The 22368-nt window shown below is 40.6% G+C and overlaps 1 protein-coding gene across 3 annotated transcripts in view; it reads left to right on the top strand.

The window, feature by feature from the left end:
• Positions 1-40: 40 nt before the first annotated feature.
• Positions 41-22368, top strand: part of ANAPC10 (anaphase promoting complex subunit 10) — a 61197-nt gene continuing 38869 nt past the window's right edge. For 2 of the 3 annotated variants that reach the window (XM_081208483.1, XM_081208481.1), the window contains exons 1-4: positions 41-162; positions 4809-4929; positions 5458-5548; positions 7238-7358. In XM_081208483.1, coding sequence (XP_081064609.1) covers positions 4815-4929; positions 5458-5548; positions 7238-7358 — 327 coding nt within the window. In that variant the 5' untranslated portion in view covers positions 41-162; positions 4809-4814. The other variant, XM_081208482.1, reaches the window with a different exon arrangement.

Raw genomic sequence — 22368 nt, forward strand, 5'->3', positions numbered from 1 at the left:
ACAAGGGTCAGAGCGCCGGAAGCGCAGGGCGAGGCGGCCACTCTGCGCGTGACGCCATCGCTTAGCGACGGGGTGTCTGTGAAGCCGACGGGAGGGGAGGGGGTTGGCGGAGGAGGGGGCGTGGCCACGGAGCCGCTGGCGGCGCCGCCGGACGCGGGAAGCGTAAGTAGCGCTGCTGTTGCTAGTTCTGTTGAGGGAAAGCCGCGTCCCTCAACAGCATCCTCGCTCTCCTTCGCCTGTAATATATGTGCCCTTTTTCCCCCCAAGAGGAGATTCGGCCCCTAACGCTACCAGTTAGGATATTTATCGCGCGCCGTTAAAATTCAGGAGCAGGTAAGGTAGCAGTGGAGACGCCCGTCCTCGCCCACCTGCCGCTCTGCCTTCGCCAATGGAGGGAAACGGGTCCCCCCCCCAAAAAAAACCCCCACACAGATCCAGCAGCCAGATGTAATGGGAAACAAGAAAGAAAAAAATTGAGTGGAGAAAAAGAGAAAGAAAGGACATGGGATACAGAGATGAAGTGTAGGTGAAGGTAAAGGTAAAGAATCCCTGGACGGTTAAGTCCAGTCAAAGGCGACTATGGGGTTGCAATGCTCATATCGCTTTCAGGCCAAGGGAGCCGGCGTTTGTCCACAGATAGCTTTTTGGGTCATGTGGCCAGCATGACTAAACTGCTTCTAGCGCAGTGGGACACTGTGATGGAAGCCAGAGCGCATGGAAACGCCATTTACCTTCCCGCCACAGCAGTACCTATTTATCTACTTGCGCGGGTATCCTTTCAAACTGCTAGGTTGGCAGAAGCTGGGACAGTGCAACGGGAGCTCATTCCATTCTGTGGATTCGAACTGCCGACCTTCTGATCAGCAGGTGTAGGGGAACGCTTTGAGTCAGGGTGTAGAAAGAGAAGAGGTACCTTCTTAAAACAGAAGGATTTGACCAAGGGAGGAAGTGTCCCTGCTCATGAGCAGACAACCTTTCCTTCACGACCCCTTTCCTGTCTGGGTGTACCCAAGAAGCTAATGTCATGTGCCTTTACCTCAGCCAGAGTCTTGATGTTGCTCTTTTAGTTCATTAAACTGAAGGAAGATGGTAGGCAGAGACTTGACTTGGGTTAGTGAGGCACAAGTGCTGATCTGGGTTATCTGACTTTTCTGGTGAGTTTATTACCGTGCATATGTGCACTCAAAACAATGCACCCTGCAAAGGGCACAGCATCTCCTTTATGTCTTTTGTTAGAAGGATGGCTTTCTATGTGGCAGCACCTGATTCAGGGCTGGAATGGGTGAGAGGCAGGGCTGTGGGCAAAGTACTTTCTCATGTAGGCGTTCCACAGGCACCCCCGTCACTATTAAATTCATTGGCCATTGGTGCCACTGACATGCTAATGATTTAAGGAAACTGGCCAGCACAGATGCCAGGTGGTTTTAAAAATCACAGGTTGCATGCGGAACATGTGTTCACTTTACTCATGTCCGTTTGGACTGTAATGTTTCGGAACTTCACATTCATAGCACATGCATACACAAGACACATATAGCCACAATCACATATGAGGACTGCTCATGTTGTGACAACAGCAAAAACAGCTTGGTAGGCCTGTAAAAGTCTGTTAAAGTAGCAATGTTACTTGTTTAGAAGAAGATGGAAGGCTGTGCTTTGCAGCACCCTAGCACATGTTCCTTGGTACTCTGAGAGGGATGTGAGATAACATCCTATCAAAATATGCCCAACCTCCTAGTTGTCCACTGTGATGGAGTCTCAGGCAGCCTGAGTTGAATCTGATACAGTTGTTCTGCAGACCTCTTCATTGCCTAGCTAGCCACTCAGCCTTCTCTAGCAGCCACTGTTAAGGAGATCCAGCTAGGATAATAATAACTAAAGGAAGAGGAGGAGGAAGTGGTGGCAGCAGCACCTAGGACTTCCCTTGGCAGCAACTCATCTCCCTCAACTGAAGACTGTTGGGGGAGTAAAGGAGGCAGTAGTTAGATCCTGCAATAGTGGGAGGAGAACACTGCTTCTTGCCTTCAGCAATTCAGATGTCAATGACCAGGCTTGTTTTTTTAGCCAATACTGGTATATATTTTATAGTCCATTAGGATTCATCTATTTGACAACTTATTTGAGTGACCATTATGTCTGATTACTGCGTCATTTTGGCTTCTTTAGAGCATATCGGCACTCAAAATTTGAAATAGGTTCTGGCATATGTAACTATAATAGTTTCAATCAAATTAACAATATGAAATGCTGCCAGGCAACAGTTTAGGAAGGGCCAAAAGTGGCCGGTCTCTCAGAAGAACTGATGGAATGGCCATGATTCCCTTCTCTCCAAAGCACATAGGCGGCAAGGCATTGCATTCAGGCAAATGAAAAGGCTGGCAGTAGAGGGATGGAGTGACTTGTCCCATCTAGCATAGAACCAGGTGGGCTGCCAGAGAAGGGATGCCCTTTTCTCCTGGCCCAGCTTAAAAATGCAGTGGGTTGCTACAGGAGGGATGGAAATTTTTGTACTTCCTTTGCAGGCCCTTTGTTGGTGGGCTTGTTTACAAGAATGGGTTAGATTATCTAGAGGAAAGATCAGAAATTGCAAAAACTGGTCTTTTATTAATTGCAAAAACAGTCTTAACCACCATGTCCTATATTGTTTGTCTCGCAGAAAAAAGTGTGCCATGATGTCTGACTTCCTGAATATTTGCTCTGTAATTGTGTCTAGGGAAACATTCTTCATTTGTGTTGCATGAAAATACTGTTTTCCAACCATCAAGGCAGCATGTTATTACAATGGAAAATTGCTTCCTAAGAGGCAGTTGGTGCATGGTTGCAAACCACAGATTCTTGACATTTTGAAGAATTTGAAAACTGTTTGGAAACCAGATCTGACACACTGGAAATTGTTATTGCTATTAATAAATTTGAAACTATTCCAGTAGCTGTAACTAATACAACTTAAAGGTCTCTTTGAATTTTCCCGTTGTGTAATTATTTTATAATTCATTCCTGATAATGGCTCTTTATGTTTCTATTGTGACTAGGTCCACAAAGAACAATTTAATTCTTTTACTGCTTGTGCTAAACAGATGAAAGACCACAACAAAAAAAGATAGTAGTTTGTGGATATTTTGTTCAGAAAAGACTGCCTTCTGGTGTCTGATCTGGGAACTGCTCTTTTAATTACAGCTTAAATATGCATTATTTTTATTAACTCAATTTGATATGTTTCAGCTAAATCAATGATTAATTAATCATGCAAAATAAGTGGAAGGAAAAATAAAAAGGAGAGTCAAAAAATGCTGATTATTTTGATTTGTATTCCAAGGAGTTCAGAATTAGGGCATCTATGATGCTTTCTCACTTTATCCCCACAACCTTGTGGGATGGAGAGATACTCATGGCCCAAGTTCACACAGCTGAGTTTCCTCCTGAGTGGGGATTTGAACCTAGCTGTCCCTGGTCCAAGTCCTAACTGTCCCCTATTCCACATAGGCTTCTGAAAAGCAAAAATGCAATTATACAAGTCTTTCAAAGTTGGTTTTCTGAATATATTTTGCACAGATTTTGTTCCCACTAGTCCAGATAGCTTAATATGTCTTGTTTCCTTTTCTGTACAGTGTTCAGACTAGCTACTCTTGCAGCCTCATCCCATTGCATGTTTATACTGAAGTTAAGTTCAACTTACTCTTCTGTAGGTGCCTGTAGGTTTGCAGCCCTACTGTATAACTGGACCAAGAGTGGCTAACCTGGGGCCTTCCAGAGCTGCTGGTCTGTTAACTGCTATTAGTCCCAGCCAATGTGACTGGTGGTCAGGGGTGATGGGAGTACAGCAACATATGGAGGGCCAAGGTTAGCCTCAACTAGACCGTACATCGTCTGAAATATATCCTTATTAATATGATATATCATTATTATTGCATTTATATACTGCCCTTCATCAAGAGACCACAGGGTGGTTTGCAACATAAAATGCAGCTTATCCCTAGACTTTCCCCATACAAATGTTAAAGGTGAGGATTGTGATCCTAAATGCTGTAGCGCTTTCTTCAATATGTTAGGTTTCTCTTTTCCTCTTCCAGCAGCCACTCAGTAGCCTGTATGCAATTCCTTGTTGTCTCTGGCTACCAGGTGAGTGATTAAATAAAAAGATATCTATCTATCTATCTATCTATCTATCTATCATCTATCTATCTATCTATCTATCATCTATCTATCTATCCATCCAAGTAAAGTAAAGAGGTTCCATCTGTTGTGCTAGCATCAAGTGCAGACCTATTTAACTAGATGACTACATATATGCTATTTGCATGTGCCAAAGAGGCTGTCTACATTGCCACATGTGGGACATGGGTGGCGCTGTGGGTTAAACCACAGAGCCTCTTGGGCTTGCCGATCAGGAGGTTGGCGGTTCGAATCCCCGCCACGGGGTGAGCTCCCGTTGCTCGGTCCTTGCTCCTGCCAACCTAGCAGTTTGAAAGCACATCAAAGTGCAAGTAGATAAATAGGTACTGCTCCGGCGGGAAGGTAAACGGCGTTTCCGTGCACTGCTCTGGTTTGCCAGAAGCGGCTTAGTCATGCTGGCCACATGACCCGGAAGCTGTACGCCGGCTCCCTCGGCCAATAAAGCGAGATGAGCGCTGCAACCCCAGAGTCGGCCACGACTGGACCTAGGTCAAGGGTCCCTTTACCTTTACCCTTACATTGCCACCAAAAGTTGCTGTGTTTGTGGCAGACTCTCAAAATATTGTTCTTCCTTCTCCTTTGTCTTGCACCTGGATTATTTTTTTAAACACATTTGTAACTTCTCCTTTTCCTAGTGAAAAATGACCACTGCTAACAAGACACCACCCGGTGCAGATCCAAAGCAACTGGAAAGGACTGGAACTGTTCGAGAAATTGGATCACAAGCTGTTTGGTCACTTTCCTCTTGTAAACCAGGTAAGTGCAAAGTGTGCACATACAAACTATTCATATCCGCTGAATTTCTCAAGTACTACTTAGAGTGATTTTCTGTGTCAGTTTAAATTATCTAATGTGTATCTGCCTTTCTACATTATATGGCCTTTTGATCTAAGAAAAAAAATAGAGGAATTTGGAACTGTACCAATTGTCCAATATTGCTAGTGGAGTTTTCTGGATAACTATGGTGACAGTACTCTATTATTAGTTTGTTCCCATGTTCAGAACCATAACAGGGCCTCCCACATCCTAGGATATATGATATTAGAGTGGAACCTCAGTTTTTGAACCTCTTGGAAGTTGAGTGTGCCACGTGGCTTCCGTATTGAGTTTTCCTGTAAGTAAATGCTCCCGGAAGTAACTGCTTCGGTTTTTGAACATTTCGGAAGTCGAACAGTCTTCTGGAACAGACGTTAAAAAACCCGAGATTCCTCTGTACTATGATGTTTTTGACATCTCCATCATAGGAGTACAGTGGTGAAACCCATATGTACTTTTTCACTCTAGGATTCGGTGTGGATCAGTTACGAGATGATAATCTAGAAACTTACTGGCAGTCTGATGGATCACAGCCTCATTTGGTGAACATTCAATTCAGGTAATGAATATTATATATATTGGATTTTATGCAGTCATTATTACTTTCATTGGAAGAAGGCAAAAGATAGAGGCTGCAGAAGGAGTGTGTTATTTTGTTTTATTCATCAGAGCTAATCCCCAAACATGACTTGTAGTAAAATGGTCTGAAGTTATAACTTTTGAAACTAGGCCTACTGTAGCTTGGCTTCATAGTATTATAGTTAGTGGATATTTGGCTTGTTTAAATCTGCTGCAGCCTAAAGGTCAAACATAATGATTGAGGAAATCTGAACTTGTTTCAGGGCCAGTAGTTCTGAATTAGTTTCTATAAGCTCAGAATCCAATGGATTCCCTTTCTCAGTGGCTTTAGTTTAGTTGTTCTCATATTGCTGCAAGTCTTGACTTGTCTTGACTTTGAACTCCATCCACCTTTACATGTTTTGAGACAAGACACACTTTATTGTTCATATGCTTACCTGGAAAGAAAAATAGTTGAGAGGTGCAAGTTACCCATAATGGCCCTCCCTTCCACCATCCTCAGATTATATGCATATAATTAGGCATTTGGCTATTTTTACTGTAATTATTTGTATGGTTTTATTTCTGTCAGTGTTTACTGGTTTTTTTAATTATTATTTTTTCTATGTTTCTAGCTGTTGTTTTTGAATATGTAAGCTGACTTGAGTCCCTGCCAAGGAAAAAACCATGGGGTTTAAATAAAAATAAATATAAAAAATTATAAAAGGAGAGTTAAACTTTCTAAGGGGCTGAACATCAGGATAACCAAGGAAGCCAATGATCCTTTAACTGCAGAGCTGTCTGCATACTTCCATGTCTGCTTTGTGCCTAACCCAAAGTGTTCTGAATGACCTTGAAGTCTTGGAGCGCATTGGCCTAAACATGCTATTCCATACACTGGTGCTGATAACCTTGCAGCGCAATTGTGACCGTGTCTACACAGAAGAAAGTCCTTTTAAATTCAGTGGGGCTTACTCTTCCAGTGAGGAAGACCCTTTTGGTGCCTTCCTCCTGTCAGCACAGCCATATTGAAGGCATACGAGAGCTGGCCCTTGAACGATTCTCTTTAGAAGTATATTATAAAATAACGGACATTGTTCTTGATATGAAGCAGTTCATTTCTGTCAGCTGTCTTTTGCGTTGGGGATTTTCACCCACCATTCAAGCATGTTCCCAAAATGGCTTGTAATGTTTCAGAATAAAATAAGATAGACAAGGATAAGTTAAGTGTTGAACTTTCCATACTAAGTAAATATATACTGTATAGGACTGTCTGAGTCCTTAAGTCCCACATTGATCAGTGAGATCCTCTGAAGGAGTGCTATTAGTTTTTCCCCTTTTTGCAGAGGCTGAAATGGCCTCTACTTTAGTGTTGCCAGACTGATGCTATGGAACACCCTTCCACCAGAGATTTGGTAGGCCGCTCTTGAAGACCTTTCTATGCCAGTGAGCCTTTGCAGCTGTTTAATTAGCCAGTCACTAACAATGATCTGTATTTTTTAACAGTGTTTTATGTTTTGTTGTTCAACACTGTCCTGATTGCTTATGAAACAGCAGTATAGAAATACGTTTGTTTATTTATTTATTTATTTATTTATTTATTTATAAATACATAGCACATACACATATAATGGATAATTCTTAACAGGGCTTCAGTTTTGCCATTTTTAATTATTATTTTTACTTACAGGAGGAAAACAACAGTGAAAACGCTGTGTATTTATGCAGATTATAAATCAGATGAAAGCTACACTCCAAGTAAGATCTCTGTAAGGGTAGGAAACAACTTCCACAATCTACAGGAAATTCGGGTAGGTGTGCTTTACTCCTTAAAACATTTTGTCGGACCAGTTATTTTCAGTCAGAGAATACATTGTCTATGGTGCTTGATTTTTTTTTTTTACATGACATTCAGTAAAAGCTTTCCAGAAACATGGTGAAACAAGTTGAAACAAGGTAAAAAGGCTACATATCAAATAAAACTGAGCAGTGTATGAAACAGAGTTAAAAAGTTAAAGAATTAGAATCTAGCAAAGAAAGATACATTATTTAGAGGTATTTAAAAGTCACTGCTGTCTCCATCTCACGAATTAGCTGAGGGAGGTTCTATCATTGAGAAGACCCACTTGAGGAGACAGTGGGGCAACCTCTCATTTTGTATTTAGTTTAAAGTTAACACAAATTGCCAGCGCAGAAAGAAATAGCATTAACTAGGGTTTAGAGCAGGCTTCACCAACCTGGTGCCTTTTAGCAGTTTTGGACTACAAATCCCATCAGCCCCAGCCAGCACCAATGGTACCAGCTTTACCAAGTTTGGTTTAGGACACATAAATGTGTGGGAATGTGCCTGCCTTTCCATCTTATGCAAATTCATCCCTCCACTCCACCTGCATTATGTATAATTATCCCCAAAGTCGAATAATGTAAGGTAGGTCAGCTTTCCCCAATTTTGTGCCCTCCAGCTACAACTTCCATAAGCGCTGAGTTCCAAATTACACTGAGTTGGTCACAACTGTCTCATCTAAAGAAGCATCACAGTTGCATCCTGGGAGTTTTAATTTAATCTCTGGGTCAAGAAAGGAAACAAAACAACCTTTTTTTAAAAAAGTAGAACTTGCTGCTTTAAATGAACATTCAGAAAGTTTACCCATTGGTGATGTGTGTGTGTGTGTGTGTGTGTGTTGGTTCTGCAGTGTTAGGCCATCCTGTTTTAAGAAGTGATTCCTGGTCGGCTAGGAGCAGCCGCTTGCCTGTTCCAGAAAGAATTGCCCTCACTCTGAATAGCTTTGCTTGCATTTAATGATACAGTCATGTAGTGAAATCTGTTGGGCCATGTGGGATTGTGATGTCATCCTGTTTGCTGTGTGATCCCATATTGGCTAGGATAGCCCCTGTTACAAATACAAGGAGAAAAAAACAGTAATTGGAATCATGGGGATGGGGTGGTACGGAAAGGGCGGCATATAAGGGAAATAGCAGAGAACAGGATTGGGCAGAGAACACTCACAATTACTGTGGTGTTTTCTTTCTCCGGGGAGGCAAAGGTTTCTGTTGCACCTCCAAAAGCGTTACTTCCAACATGAAATTAAAAATCCTCCTTCTTATCTGTACTTCCTTTTTTACATTTAGTGTCCACTAGATGTCATTGTTGTCTTTAAATACTAGCTATTGGAGTCATGTTCCACCACCCTCTCTACGCATAGTAAATGATTATACTTCTATAATGATATGTAGTTCTACGTGCATCCTTGGTAATTTGCAGGGGCTCAGGGAGAAACTTGAAAGCTTCTGCTCTTCAGGCCACCCTTGATGTGTGTGTGAGAGAGTTTTGAAAATATGCTTCAGTTGACAATTTTAGGTTTTCATAGACACAAATTATAAACCAGGATGCCTTTCTCAGCTGTTGCCAAGCTAATCTGGAGTACTATTTTCCCCTGCCCGCCCCAACCTCCAAATGTTTGTTTACTTTTTGTAGTTTGATTGTTGTTGTTTTAATTCATGGAGCAACAGTGATCTATACGCAAAGTGGTTTTGTCTTATTACACTATTCAACACCCTCAAACAGAAAACATGTCACAAGTCATATTACTTTCCTTATTGCTCCTTACGGCCTGTGATTTAACAATAAATTAATAAGAATATGTGTCTTTAGTCTGTTAAGCACTAACACGTCTGAAATCCTGATGATTCTGTAAATTGTTACTGTCTGTGCTTTGTTGCGTGGTTCCCAAGTTTCTTGTTGGCATCTGTCTGTTGTGGGAAACAATGGAGGAGTGCGTCTTTGGGGTGAAGTCAGTCTGTTGGGAGAGTTACAGCACCTGCTGTGGCTGTAGAGGCTGATACAGGAGAGACATGTTTTGTTGCAGCTGGAGCAGATGAAGGCATCCGGTTGTGCTGCTGCAGATGCACCGTGGCGTCTCTCCTCTCTGTGCTCCTGTCAGCAGTCATACCACCTCTGGTCATGGCTGTGGATACACAACCTGACTGTCTGTGTCCAGACACTGCTGTTGTCTGCAAGGGATTCCCACACTTTGGAGTGATGTTGCTACATATTGGTTTCTACATGTTTATAGAAAGTTTGGAGAAATAGAATTCATTAAAATTCTACAACCCAATTCTGTACATATTTATTGAGAAGCTCAATTTGGCTTTCTCTCAGATAAATGTGCATAGGAGAACTTTAGTTCTCTGTGTGCATGTTTAAAATGTCAATACATCTTTTTGATTTCCCCCCCTAAGGCAGGTAATTAAAGAAGGCTATCAGTGTTTTTAGACATAACACTACCCCATGATTTATATGAGCAAACGTCAGCAGGCCTTTGGCTTGCTTGCTCTTCTCTCTCCTTTCTTCATTTAGTGTAGCCATGATGAAGAGAGATGAGGCTTTACGTTTAGTATTGTCTGAATGCAGGCAAACACTAGTTGATCTGAACAAAATTAAGTTGTAACAAGCCAGCTTCGTAAATTATGGCTTGAAGTTAACTGGTTTCAACTAACCATGGTTAAAATTAACCACAATTTTTCTGAATTCAGATGACTTAACAAACCGTGGTCAACCTATAAGCGGATGCTAAAGTTACTGAACTTGCACCCGTTTGGTGGGAGGTGTGGCAGAGTTTGTGAGCCCAAGACTTGTTGCTTCGTGTTCTCAGTACAGTATGCAAAACCTGAATCAACCCAATGTAATTTTAAGTTATTTTAAGCAACGTCAGTTCTTTGTACAGTTATTCTCTTGTTTTGAGGCTGATTAACTGGGTGGAAAATCCAACTAAATAATTTTTAATATTTTTCCATGGATGCTTGCCCAGCTCATGGTGTATAATGAAAATCCCATGATGTTGTCCTATATTTCCTCTCTGTTTACAACTGTTATAAAACAATGCCTTCTTAGTGTTAGCTGAGATTTTGTACCTGATATGAAGTGTGTGTTTACCATTCCTGGAGTAGCTACTCTAATCTGGAAAACATTTAAACTTGGGAACCAAAATACGTATATTACTGTCCTTTGGATAGTTTCAATCTCTGGAAACTGCATTTGAACTATATTTCTTCAACTTTTTGAGACTGTATCCGTGAATCTATCAGCATTTGGAAAGAAACAGTAATTTGGCATATGGGCCAGCTTCACTATAAATTATTTTTTCTTTTTTTTTTTTTATAAAATTTTTTATTGCGTTTCTTTCCATAGGTTAACAGATTTGTTTGCATAGCAACATGCAAGAAACATTTTTTTTTTATATGAAGAAAAATAAGAAAAAGAAGAAAAAGTTAAGTAACTTTCACGACGTCCTTCCACAGTTCGCTTTCTTTTTGGACCTCCTCACATCCTCTCAACATTGCATTCATTATTCTAGCCAGTTCAGCAATTTGTTATCTTGTTTCACATCTTATTGTACCTTTGAATTTATTATGTTACCAATTTCGAAAGTTTGTAATTTAGTTTTATCACTCTTAATAAACATAATATTTTGTTTCTAATTTATCTCGTTTTTTCATCAATACTTACCGTAAATTTCGCTCTATAACACGCAGATTTTTTGTCCTAAAAAGTAAGGTGAAATGTCTGTGCGTGTTATTGAGCGAATGTGTGGTCCCTGGAGCTGACTCACTGGAGCGCAGGGGTAAAATAGGCAAAAATAAGATCGGGCGGGCGGGCGGAGGGAAGAGGGAAGTCAGAAGCTTTCCTGCATTCTGCCTCAGGGTCTTACTGCCCGCCCGCTTCTGTTGCTGCGTTTGCTCAAACTCAACAAAGAGCAGGGAATCCCCTGCCCTCCTGGCAAGCAGAGGGTTAAGGAAATTATCCCGTCCTTCCTTCTAATCTTCCCTAGTCACACTGCGTGCAGGCTCCAGCCCACCCCTTCCTCCTCTCCGTGCTCTAGGGACTCACAGGCAGCCGAAAAGCATGCAGGTGGGAGAGAGATAGAGAGAGAGAGGGCTGGCTTGGGTGGTGGTGGGGGAACGACTTTTGCTTTACAATGGTAGGTTTCTCATTTCTTTTCCAAAAGCAGAGAGCCCTGCCCCCAGGCCCCCTCCAAATTACAGCTTCTCCAAGCAATGTACTGCTGGAGGGAGACAGTATGCTTGTTTGGAAGAGAAACCCTACTTCCCTGCTCGTAAGTAACAGCAGGCTGGATTGCAGAGTGAGACATGGAAATCTCTGGATTTATATGCTGTATATCAAATATCTTAATCTATACTTTCTACACGCGGCTGGTAAATCAGAATCTTTTTTTGCTTTTTGCTTTCCTTCCCTCCCCATTTAAAATGTGGTGACAAAGCACAGATCCACATGGATCCTCAGGATTTTTGCATTGGGTCACCCCAAATTCACCATCAGATAACTTAGCATGTCCATGGCTACAGCCTGCACCAAAAAAATCACGCACCCACTGTTGCCTGGGGCTGCAATGGTGCAAAAACGTGGTTACAAAGCATGGATCCACAGGATCTTTGCACTGGGTCACCCCAAATTCACCATCAGATAACTTAGCATGTCCATGGCTATAGCCTGCACCAAAAAAATCACGCACCCACTGTTGCCTAGGGTCGCAGTGGTGCAAAAACGTGGTTACAAAGCATGGATCCACATGGATCCTCAGGATTTTTGCATTGGGCTACTCCAAACTCACCGTCAGATCACATGTCTGTGGCCACAGCATGAACCACAAAAATCATACATCCACTGTTTCATTTAGAATATTATTTTCTTGTTTTCCTCCTCTAAAAACTATGTGCGTGTTATGGTCGGGTGCGTGTTATAGAGCGAAAAATACGGTACTTTATCATTTACTTAAATAAATTGCAGAAGCATAACGTTTCTTAATCGTGCACAATCTTAACATTCAAACAACTTATAGTATTTTTGCAAATAGTCCTTAAATTTTTTCCAGTCCTCCTCCATTGTTTCTTCGCTCAGATCTCGGATTCTGCCAGTCATTTCTGCCAACTCCATATAGTCCATCAGCTGCGTCTGCCAGTCCTCCAGTGTGGGTAAATCTGGTGTCTTCCAGAACTTTGCAATAAGAATCCTTGCTGCTGTGGTTGCATACATAAACAAGGTTCTGTCCCACTATAAATTATTTTTTCAACCTGCCATTCTGTGGTAGCATTAGCACTGGAGACCTTTATCAGTGTTCTTAGAGAGTTTGTTAATCCTGGTCTAGCAACATGTTTATTTTTGTCAGGTTTTTCTCTGTAAAAATATTGCGATCTGTAAAATGCATCTAAATGAATGCATGAGAACTGTTCATAGTGGGACCTTGTGGTGAAGAGCAGGTAAAAATCTAAGAAATAGCAACTATAATATTAGCTGGGGTTCTGGAACTAGATAAGAGATCCCTCATGCAATATCACCAGCTGCTTTTTAAAATTCCCCACGAGGTTCAAAAACAGTTGGTTGTATCGGAAAGCTGCAAGAAACCCAATTAAAAAGCCTCATTAGTATATGAAACTACGTAGTTATCTGGCTGATGTGATCCTGGCCATGCAATTTCATAAAAACAAACCAATAAAAAACAAACATTGCCAAGGCTAGGTCCAAAAAAGGTTAAAAAAAACCAAATAAGGAAGAAGAAGGGGGGAAAAACCCTATCCTTCCTATTATATATAATTAGCAAAACATTTTACCATTGTGGCAACTGGCATTTAGAAGGTTCTGAACATGACAAATATCTCCAGTAAAGGCAAGTGGCTTATCAGCATAGCTTTTGTACACATCCAAATGTACTACCCTTCCTCTTTCTAGGGAAACAACCTACAGTGTGGCAGCGTTAATGTGTGAACATGAAGTCACGATTTAGTGCTTGTTGGAGAGCCTTGGGTTTTTCCTGTATGGCCAGGAGGAGGACTTGAGCTGAGTTTCATTTTCCCTTTTAAGCAGTAGTGGGCAGTGGGGGTGGGATGCGCCACTCACTTGGTTTCCAGTTGGTCATGTTACAGGGAGGTAAAGGGTGGGTAGAGAAACTGGCACAATGGAAACACACTAGCACTAGAACTGGATTAGCTCTGCTGTTGCGTTTATCCCTTGCTACCCCTCTGCCTCCTAGTAAGCAGCAGCAGCTCAACCAGGCAGAGGTCAGGGGAGCAGCAGTGCCACACCATGCCATACTTTATAAAGAAATCTTGGCATAGTGTTATGTCTGAAACAAAAATCTAGGTTTAATCAAGGTTTAAAGCGAAGTGTGGTCAGTTTTCAAACAAGTCAATTTAAAGCCACCAGTTATGAAGCTGGTTGCTTAATTAACCATTGTTTTAAACCAGGATTCCTGGTTCATATGTAACACTAATCTGAGATTTGTTGAAAGCAAAACTAAACTCTGCTGACGTTCTCATCCTGCTGCATAGCAAGAGCGGAGGATGGAGCATATAAGCCCAGTGCTTTACTTAGGTTTGTGGAGGCCTTGCCCAAGTAGTGCTAAACCATAGTTTGGTGTTGCCTGTGAACTGGGCCTGTGTGTAAACTGTGGATAGACCCAACAATTCAGGCTGAAAGACCTATCATAAATGCATTGTATGGACTGGGTTAAAGCAAACAACCATACCAAAGGCTGGGCTATAGCCCATTTATTCTGCCTCTGTCTCCATATATCTTCTTACCATATCATTGGTTCATAGAAGTTGGATTTTTTATAAGACATGCCAATTTAATTTTAAAGTCATGAAGTGTTGGGATTCAGTGGGGCTTCTTCCAGTTTTATTTATTTATATAGATGTATAGCCCAGACCATACTAAGGGCTCACATAGCTAACATTAGTTTAGTAGTCTACATACATGTATATATGAGGCCATATACCTAAAAGAGCCCCCCAAAGCAAATTGATCACTTAATTAGGCGGGGTGGGTTGCTCTGCCCCTCCTGAGTGATATGCTCTCTTGTGAGGATCCAAAACACATAGATATTTCTCATATTTTGCAGCATTCTGCATCTTGCTGTTTCCTTAGTTAAGTACTGATGTTTCATCAGCGACTGGGAGGCAACTCCACATTTTCTTCTTCTGATCCCCTGGTCTACTCAGTCATGGCCCTTGCCCTCTGCCAGTACATTATTCCAAATAACTAAGCTATGCCTTTAAAACTGGACCAGCTAGTATATGGTAGTGTTAAAGGACAAAGAGAACTTAAGAGGAGCTTGTTGGAGCAGGCCACAGCCCCTCTGTTCTCGCAGTGGTCAGTCAGCATGGGAAGTCCAAAAGCAGGACCTGTTTGCACAAGCAGGTGGCTGGATATTTATTTATTTGAGGTATTTATATCCTGTTGATCTGAAGATATATAGGCGGGATACAATAATTCAATAGACTCACAATAAAACATCAGTGAAGCTAAGAAAACAGATCTCAGTTTACCATCAGTAACATCAAAAAATAGAAATAGCACCATGGTATGCTTTCCCCAGCCTCGGAAGATGTGATAGCCAGAAGGACATGTTGCTACCCTATTTATCACCCTGGAATATTTGCTGCTTCATAAGCAGATGAGCAGCTTCTCTAAACTGGATGGTGGCTGTTAGTCAATGATCACACACTGAGGACTTTTCCATGTGTATATATTGTTTTATTGCATTAGAATTTGTGAATAATTTTAATGGTGCCTGTTTGTTGAGTGACAAGTGTCTATTTGGACGCTTGATTCTTCCGCTGCCAGCAGCCCAAGCCAGCATAGCCATTTGTCAGGGATGATGGAGGTTGTAGTCCATAACATCTTCAGGGCAGCAGGTTGGGGAAAGCTGCTTTTAATCATGGCTACATTCCCAGGGGCGGAGCACCGTGGAACACATAATTCCTGTAAAAATGAAAGTGTACATACATGATGCATATGGATGGTTCCAAAGAACAGCAACTAATTAAATGTGCCCAGATGGCTTTTGACATCTACTTTTATAATAACAACATTGCTACTCCCTTCTCCGTGTTAAATGACAAGCTGTTTTGGAAAGTTGTTACTATTATTCATTCATTTATTTAAGTTATATACCTCCCTTTACCCAAAGATCACAGGGTGGTTTACAGCATAAAAGTACAAAATGAAAACACACAGTGTCTATCATAACAGCAGCAACAGCGACAACGACAATAACCATAACAACAACAAAAACCAATAATCCTCTCCTTGCAACACACACATTTAAAAGGCTCCAGGTCAGTTCATATGGGGAGAGGCAGTCCTTGAGGTACTGTGGTCCTGAGCCATTTAAGCTTTATAGGTCAAATCCAGCATCCAAATTCTGCACCAGCTGAAGTTTCCAAATTGTCTTCAGAGGCAGCACCTCAAATAATGGTTCACAGCCGCATGTATAACTCATTGCAGTAATCTAATCTAGAGGTTATCAGAGCATTGACAAAAGAAGTTAAGCTATCCCTGTCTAGATGCGACAGCAATGGATCCAGGAGTACACCCAAGCTACGTACCTGCTCCTTCAGAGCGTGTGTGACCCCATCAAGAGCAGGCAACCTTCCATCCATCCTGTCTAGAGAACCTCCCACTAACCGTGCCTCAGTTTGCCTCTCCCCATTTGAAACAACCGGGACCCTGTGATCATCATCTGACGCCCTTCTTCATGTGCCTCCTCCATGAGCAGTCTGGAGGGTTGGCCTTTTCTGCAATGGCTCCCTGTTTATAGAATGCTCTCCCCAGAGAGCCTCACTTGACACCTTCACTACATAGCTTTAGGAGAAAACGTTTCTCTATAACCAGGTTTTTGTCTGATTGAAATGTGTTTGTGGGAGGGGTGTTATTGTTTTGTTTGTTTTGTTTGTTGTGTATTTTGTGTTCTCATTTTGTATTTTTATGTTGTGAACCGCCCTGTGATCTTTGGATGAAGGGCAATATACACATTCATTCAATAAATAACAATAATAATGAATAATCAGTCTTCTCTGGATTGTTGGCTCTCATCCAGTTCATTACCGAGACAAGACAGCAGTCCAGTACATTCACTGCCACACCTGCAGATGCAAAGTAGAAGTAGAGGTGTGTGTCATCAGCAGTATTGAAAACATACTCCAAAGCTCTGGATAACCCCACTGAGCAGTTTTATGTAGATGTTAAGCAGCATTGGGGATAAAACAAAACCCTGAGGAACCCCACACTGAAGGCTCCACAGGGCCGAAGAGCACTCCCCAAGCATCACCCTCTGGAAATGACCATCCAAGCAGGACTGGAACCACTGTATAGCAGTGCTACCCACCACTAACTCAGACAGCTGCTCCAGAAGGATGCCATGGACAATGCTATTGATAGCCACTGACAGGTTGAGAAGAATTAACAGGAACACATTTCCTCTGTCTCTCTCCCGACAGAGCAACCAAAGTAGTTTCTGTGCCTATATATCCCCAAATCACATCGTTGCAATCCTGATGGTTTACAATGTAAAATTCCCAAGCTTAATAATGGATTGGACTTTTTAAGGTGTACATGAGAGGTCCTTTATGGTTCGTGCTCATAGTCTACAAAGCAAAAGAAATACAGGCAACTCTCCATTTACATGGGGATTAGGTTCTGAGGCACCGCATGCTTACGTTAAATCCCATATAATTGGAACACCCTTTTGGAGAAGCCTGCAAACACCTTGTTCTGTCCCACCTTGCTCCATTCCCTTTTGTGACTTTTGGGATCACTTCTAGGTTCAGCGTGGTGCAAGCTCATTGCTAGTTCTTGTCACTATATAATAGAAACACTTGCAAACAAAATTTCCCCTGCCAACAAAATTGTAAGTGAAGAAATTCCATAAGAAATTGAAGTATCCTCTAAGAACCTTGGAATGCTATGATTCAGTCATTGGAGAGGGTTGGAAAATCATGTACTGAATGTGAGCATGCTAAATATTTCAATGAGTTTTGCTGTTTTGATAGGCATGTGTGTGTTAAAAAAAAATCTTAAAAACTTGGTTTTTTCCACATAGAGCTGGATTTCCAAGCAGTTGTTAAGTTAGCTAGTATACATACTTCTCCATCTCTCCTTTGGTCTTCTTTCCTTGCTTTTGTTGTAAACTCCTATTTTTCTGATGAAAAGGCAAGAATGTTTGGCTTCCAACCACACTGTGTTGTAATGAGGGTGGAGTATGTTTGTCATTATGTAGTGATGTCTGATTTTTGCATTAGTGAGCCAATATACAGAACAGTACATCTGGATATTCAAGAGCATGTTCCTGTGAATCTATCAGCATTGTGTCCTGGTAGAAAGCAACTTCAGCAAATGGACTGCTCCTGTTTTTAAAACATAAAATGTCACTGTGGTCCATCTTTTAAATCTGTTACAGCAGTGATGAGAATATTTTATTTAAACTATAAAAAAATGGGGGATGGGGAAAAGCATAATGCATTATTTCCTCTGAGAAAGAAGTACTCAAAAATACAGTCTCCAGTACATAATTTTGTCTGCTTAAATGATGTGAAATGTCACACGGAAAGAAACTGCTTTGGTTTGGAAAAGAACAGCAGGAGACAACTATTTTTAAATAAAATATAGCTGTAAAAATAAGTTCCGAGAACCTCAAAAGATGACATGCTTGGATTCATTATAAACCACAGGGAGATGATTGTCTTCTTTTAAAAAGCAATGATCAAAATTGCACCTGATATCTAAAATGATAGTTTAGTTGACTGGAAAGCTAGTTTACAGATGGTGGCTTTAAAAAAAAAAAAAGTCCCTTAGATTTGTAATGAGGGGGAAATGATGGTATGTTTCACCTAAAGTAAGAGAGACAATATGTAATAAGGGATTTTGTGGTTTTACAGCTCAGTGCATGTGTTTGAAAGCTGTTCTCTCAGCATCGTGGGTGGCAGGTTATGCTACCATATAATGTATTGTAGTTGGCTCTCCACACTTGTCAGGGTTAGCGTTCAACCATTCGGAAAATTTTCCCATTGTTCTAGCATGTGAACCAAGACTAGCGTTGAATTCCCAATAACTTGACGGGGGAGGGGGTGTGGAAGTAGTTTAATTAGAAAGCTTGAAATGTGATTACTTTTCTTACTGTCTTAATGTATTTTATATAATTCAAATCCTCAACCTGTGAACACAATCTGTTTACAGTTACACTTGCTCAGCTTTGCAACAGCACAGAACAACCTCATCTGCAACCTTACAGAAATTTTGTATACTCTATTCTGCCTTTCTTCAGTGCTGGCTCTCCGTTTCCATCTTAAACATGTTTGCTTTAGATGGACCATAGCTTTTGGCAGCTTTTGCATTTTTAGCAAATAATACTGTTTCTAGCAAGAGTCGCAAGCAAAAGAAAACCAACAAAAAAAAACTTTGTGTGAGGTCCTTGCAAACTGAACCTTGGGAAAGTTATGTTTCTGTATTTTCTCCTTTGTGCTTCTTCCCTATTCGTGTCATGGTTATAAATTATATAGTTTGAAATGAAGAATTAAGAACGTTCTATTTTGTGACTCTCTCTTAAAAAAAATAGATGGGGGTGCAGCTTTCTCTCTTTTATGTGCCTGGCTTTATTTTCTCTTTACCTGTTTTCAAGGCTGGCACACAGTGAAATAAGCAGTTATGGCATTGAAACTCCATTGTGCCAGGGCTTAATCCAATAAAAACAGAAATACCGCCTGCTGAGTTGTATGCAGTGTGCTTGTGTGAACATCAATGTCTGCTGTTCACACACATTTCCCCCCCTTCAAAGTTCTCTTTGGAATATTGGAGAGTGTACTGAGAGGTTTTTTTTGGCCCTTGTGTTTTAAAGGTTGTAGCGAATATTGTTCAGTTTGCTTTGGTAGGCTCACTAGATGTATTTCGCAGATGATCATTACTACATCAAAAAAGAAAAGAAACCAACGGTGGTGAGGGAGCTGGATAAAGTAAATAAGTGTTGCGTCAAACACACACACACACACACACACACACACACACACACAAAACACCAGATGCTCTTCTATCCTGTATTTGTTTTTTCTGCCTTGAAAGAAAAAAAACATTGAAGGAGTGTTTGCATGTATATGTGTGTGGTAGCAGGGGAAATGATAGCTTTAAATATTGACATATAACCATTGAAGATCTTAAACTTGGATTTCATTTTATTTTTTTTTTGCAATTAGATTTTTATTCAGTTTTCCTTTTACTTATATTGGTTACAACTTAATTACATATTTACAGTTTTGGAACCTCCACCAGCACCTCCCACAATCATCCATTGTTCTTATTTTCTCGCATTTTCCTCTATAGTATTGCTAGCTTACTATTAGTTTACACCTCTCTAATTCTATCTTGCAATATTCCTTACAGTATTACAAAGTCTCTTTAAACCCCACTAGCGTTGTTTGTTGATCACATATAGTTTCCAGATATACCGCAAACTTCCCCCAGTCCTCGATGAATTTTTGATCTTTTTGATATCTTATTCTTCCGGTCAATTTGTCCAATTCTGCGTAATCTATAAGTTTCATCCTCCATTCACTCAGAGTCGGCATTTCCTCCTGTCTCCACCTCTGGGCCATCAGTATTCTTGCCGCTGTCACAGCATATTGGAACAGTTTATAGTCCCGTCTTTTTATCTCTCTTCCTGTTATACCTAGTAGGAAGGACTCTGGCTTCTTAACAAACGAGTATTTAAACATCTTTTTCAGCTCACAGTAGATCGATTCCCAGAAACCCCTCACCTTCCTACAATCCCACCACATGTGAAAGAGAGATCCCTCTTTTTCTTTGCATTTCCAGCACTTATTACATGTCTTATACATTTTTGACAGTTTTACCGGTGTAATATACCACCTGTACACCATCTTCATTATATTTTCCTTCAGTGCTGTACATGCAGTGAATTTCATATTTTCGTTCCATACCTTTTCCCAATCCTCTAGTTGTATGCTGTAACCAAAATCACTGGCCCACTTAATCATGACCGACTTGATTTCCTCGTCCTTTGTTTGCCATTCCAAAAGTATTTTGTACATTTTCGAAATTATCTTAACATCATTATCAATTATATCTGATTGAAATTTAGACGCTTTTTCTATATATCCCCTTTCTTTGAGATCTTTGTTAAACATTGCATTTGCCTGGAAATAGTGTAGCCAATCGTAAACCTGATCCTTCACTTGTTCATATGGCTTAAATTTCCATTTCTCCCCCACTTTCACTACCAATTCACCATATGTTATCCAATTTGGTCTCATATTAATTTTTTTTACCGACATTACCTCTAGTGGTGACAACCAATGCGGAACTTTAAATTCCAAAATATTTTTGTACCTGTCCCAAACCTCTATTATAGAACCCCTGATGACATGATTAGTGAAACTTTTGTGGATTTTCTTCTTCTCCCGCCACAAGTAGGCGTGCCATCCAAACCTATTATCATGGCCCTCTAGATCTAACAATTTATTATTATTTAATTTTATCCACTCCTTTAACCAGCAAAGACAGGACGCCTCGTAATATAGTTTTAGGTCTGGCAGGGCAAAACCGCCTCTTTCCTTGGCGTCTGTCAACAGCTTATATTGTATTCTTGGCTTCTTGCCCTGCCAGATATATCTCGAAAGCGTTCTTTGCCACTCTTTAAATACACTTGTTCCCCTGATTATAGGGATCATCTGAAACAAAAATATCATCTTTGGTAGCACACACATTTTGATCGCTGATATTCTGCCCCAAAAGGACAGTTTCATTCTACCCCAGGTTTCTAAATCTTTCTTAATTCCGTTCCACACCTGAATATAATTGTTCTGATATAAATCAATATTTTTGGGGGTCAGCCATATTCCCAAATATTTTACCTTTTTGGCCACATCAATTCCTGATTCTCGTTGCAGTTCATCCACTAGACTCTGACCGATGTTCTTAGCCATTATTTTTGTTTTTTTCTTATTTAGCATAAATCCAGCCACTTTGCCAAACTGTTCTATTTCCTCCAATACCTCGTTTAAGCTGTTTTTTGGTTCTTCAATCGTTATTACTATGTCATCGGCAAAGGCTTTGATCTTGTATTCATTTTTGCCGACTGTAACCCCCTTTATTTTATCGTTGTTCCTTACTGAACCCAGAAGGACTTCCAGGACTATTATAAATAGTAACGGCGAAAGAGGACACCCCTGTCTAGTGCCTTTCGATATCTTAAACTCTTCTGTATATATATTATTCACAATCAATTTAGCTCTTTGTTCCGAATAAATTGCCCTTATTCCATTATAAAATTCATTCCCCACTTCCATCATTTCTAAATTTTTTAACATAAATTCCCACGATACATTATCAAAAGCCTTCTCTGCGTCCACAAACATCAATAAGGCCTGCTTCTCATTCCTTACAGACAGATATTCCAAAATATTTATTATGTTCCTAACATTGTCTTTCATCTGTCTGCCCGGAAGGAAGCCTGCCTGGTCTACATGTATTATTTCTTGCAATATCTTCTTTAATCTCTTTGCTAATATTCCAGCAAAAATCTTATAGTCTGTGTTCAACAAAGATATTGGCCTATAATTCTTTACTTGTGTCAAGTCAGAGTCTTGCTTCGGGATGAGTGTAATGAAGGCCTCTTTCCACGTTCCGGGGATATCCTGTTGTTTCAATATGTTATTCATAACTTCCTTTATTGGTACTATTAAGGCGTGCCTCAGTTCTTTATAGTAACTAGATGTTAGACCATCTGGTCCTGGTGCCTTCCCTTTCTTCAGTTCTTTTATTATTTCTATTATTTCCTCATTTACAATTGGGGCGTTCAGTCGGTCTTTCTTATCTGTCGGGATCTTTTTCACACCTTTTTCCTTTAAAAATCTTTCTATTTTCTTCGTATTATTCTTTTCTCTGTTGTTATATAGATGTTTATAGAAATCCAAGAATCCTTTCCTAATAGCTTTGGGGTTTTCGACTTCTTCTCC

Source organism: Podarcis bocagei (genome assembly GCF_964188305.1).
Source record: "Podarcis bocagei genome assembly, chromosome: 9".
NCBI classification, from domain to species: domain Eukaryota; kingdom Metazoa; phylum Chordata; class Lepidosauria; order Squamata; family Lacertidae; genus Podarcis; species Podarcis bocagei.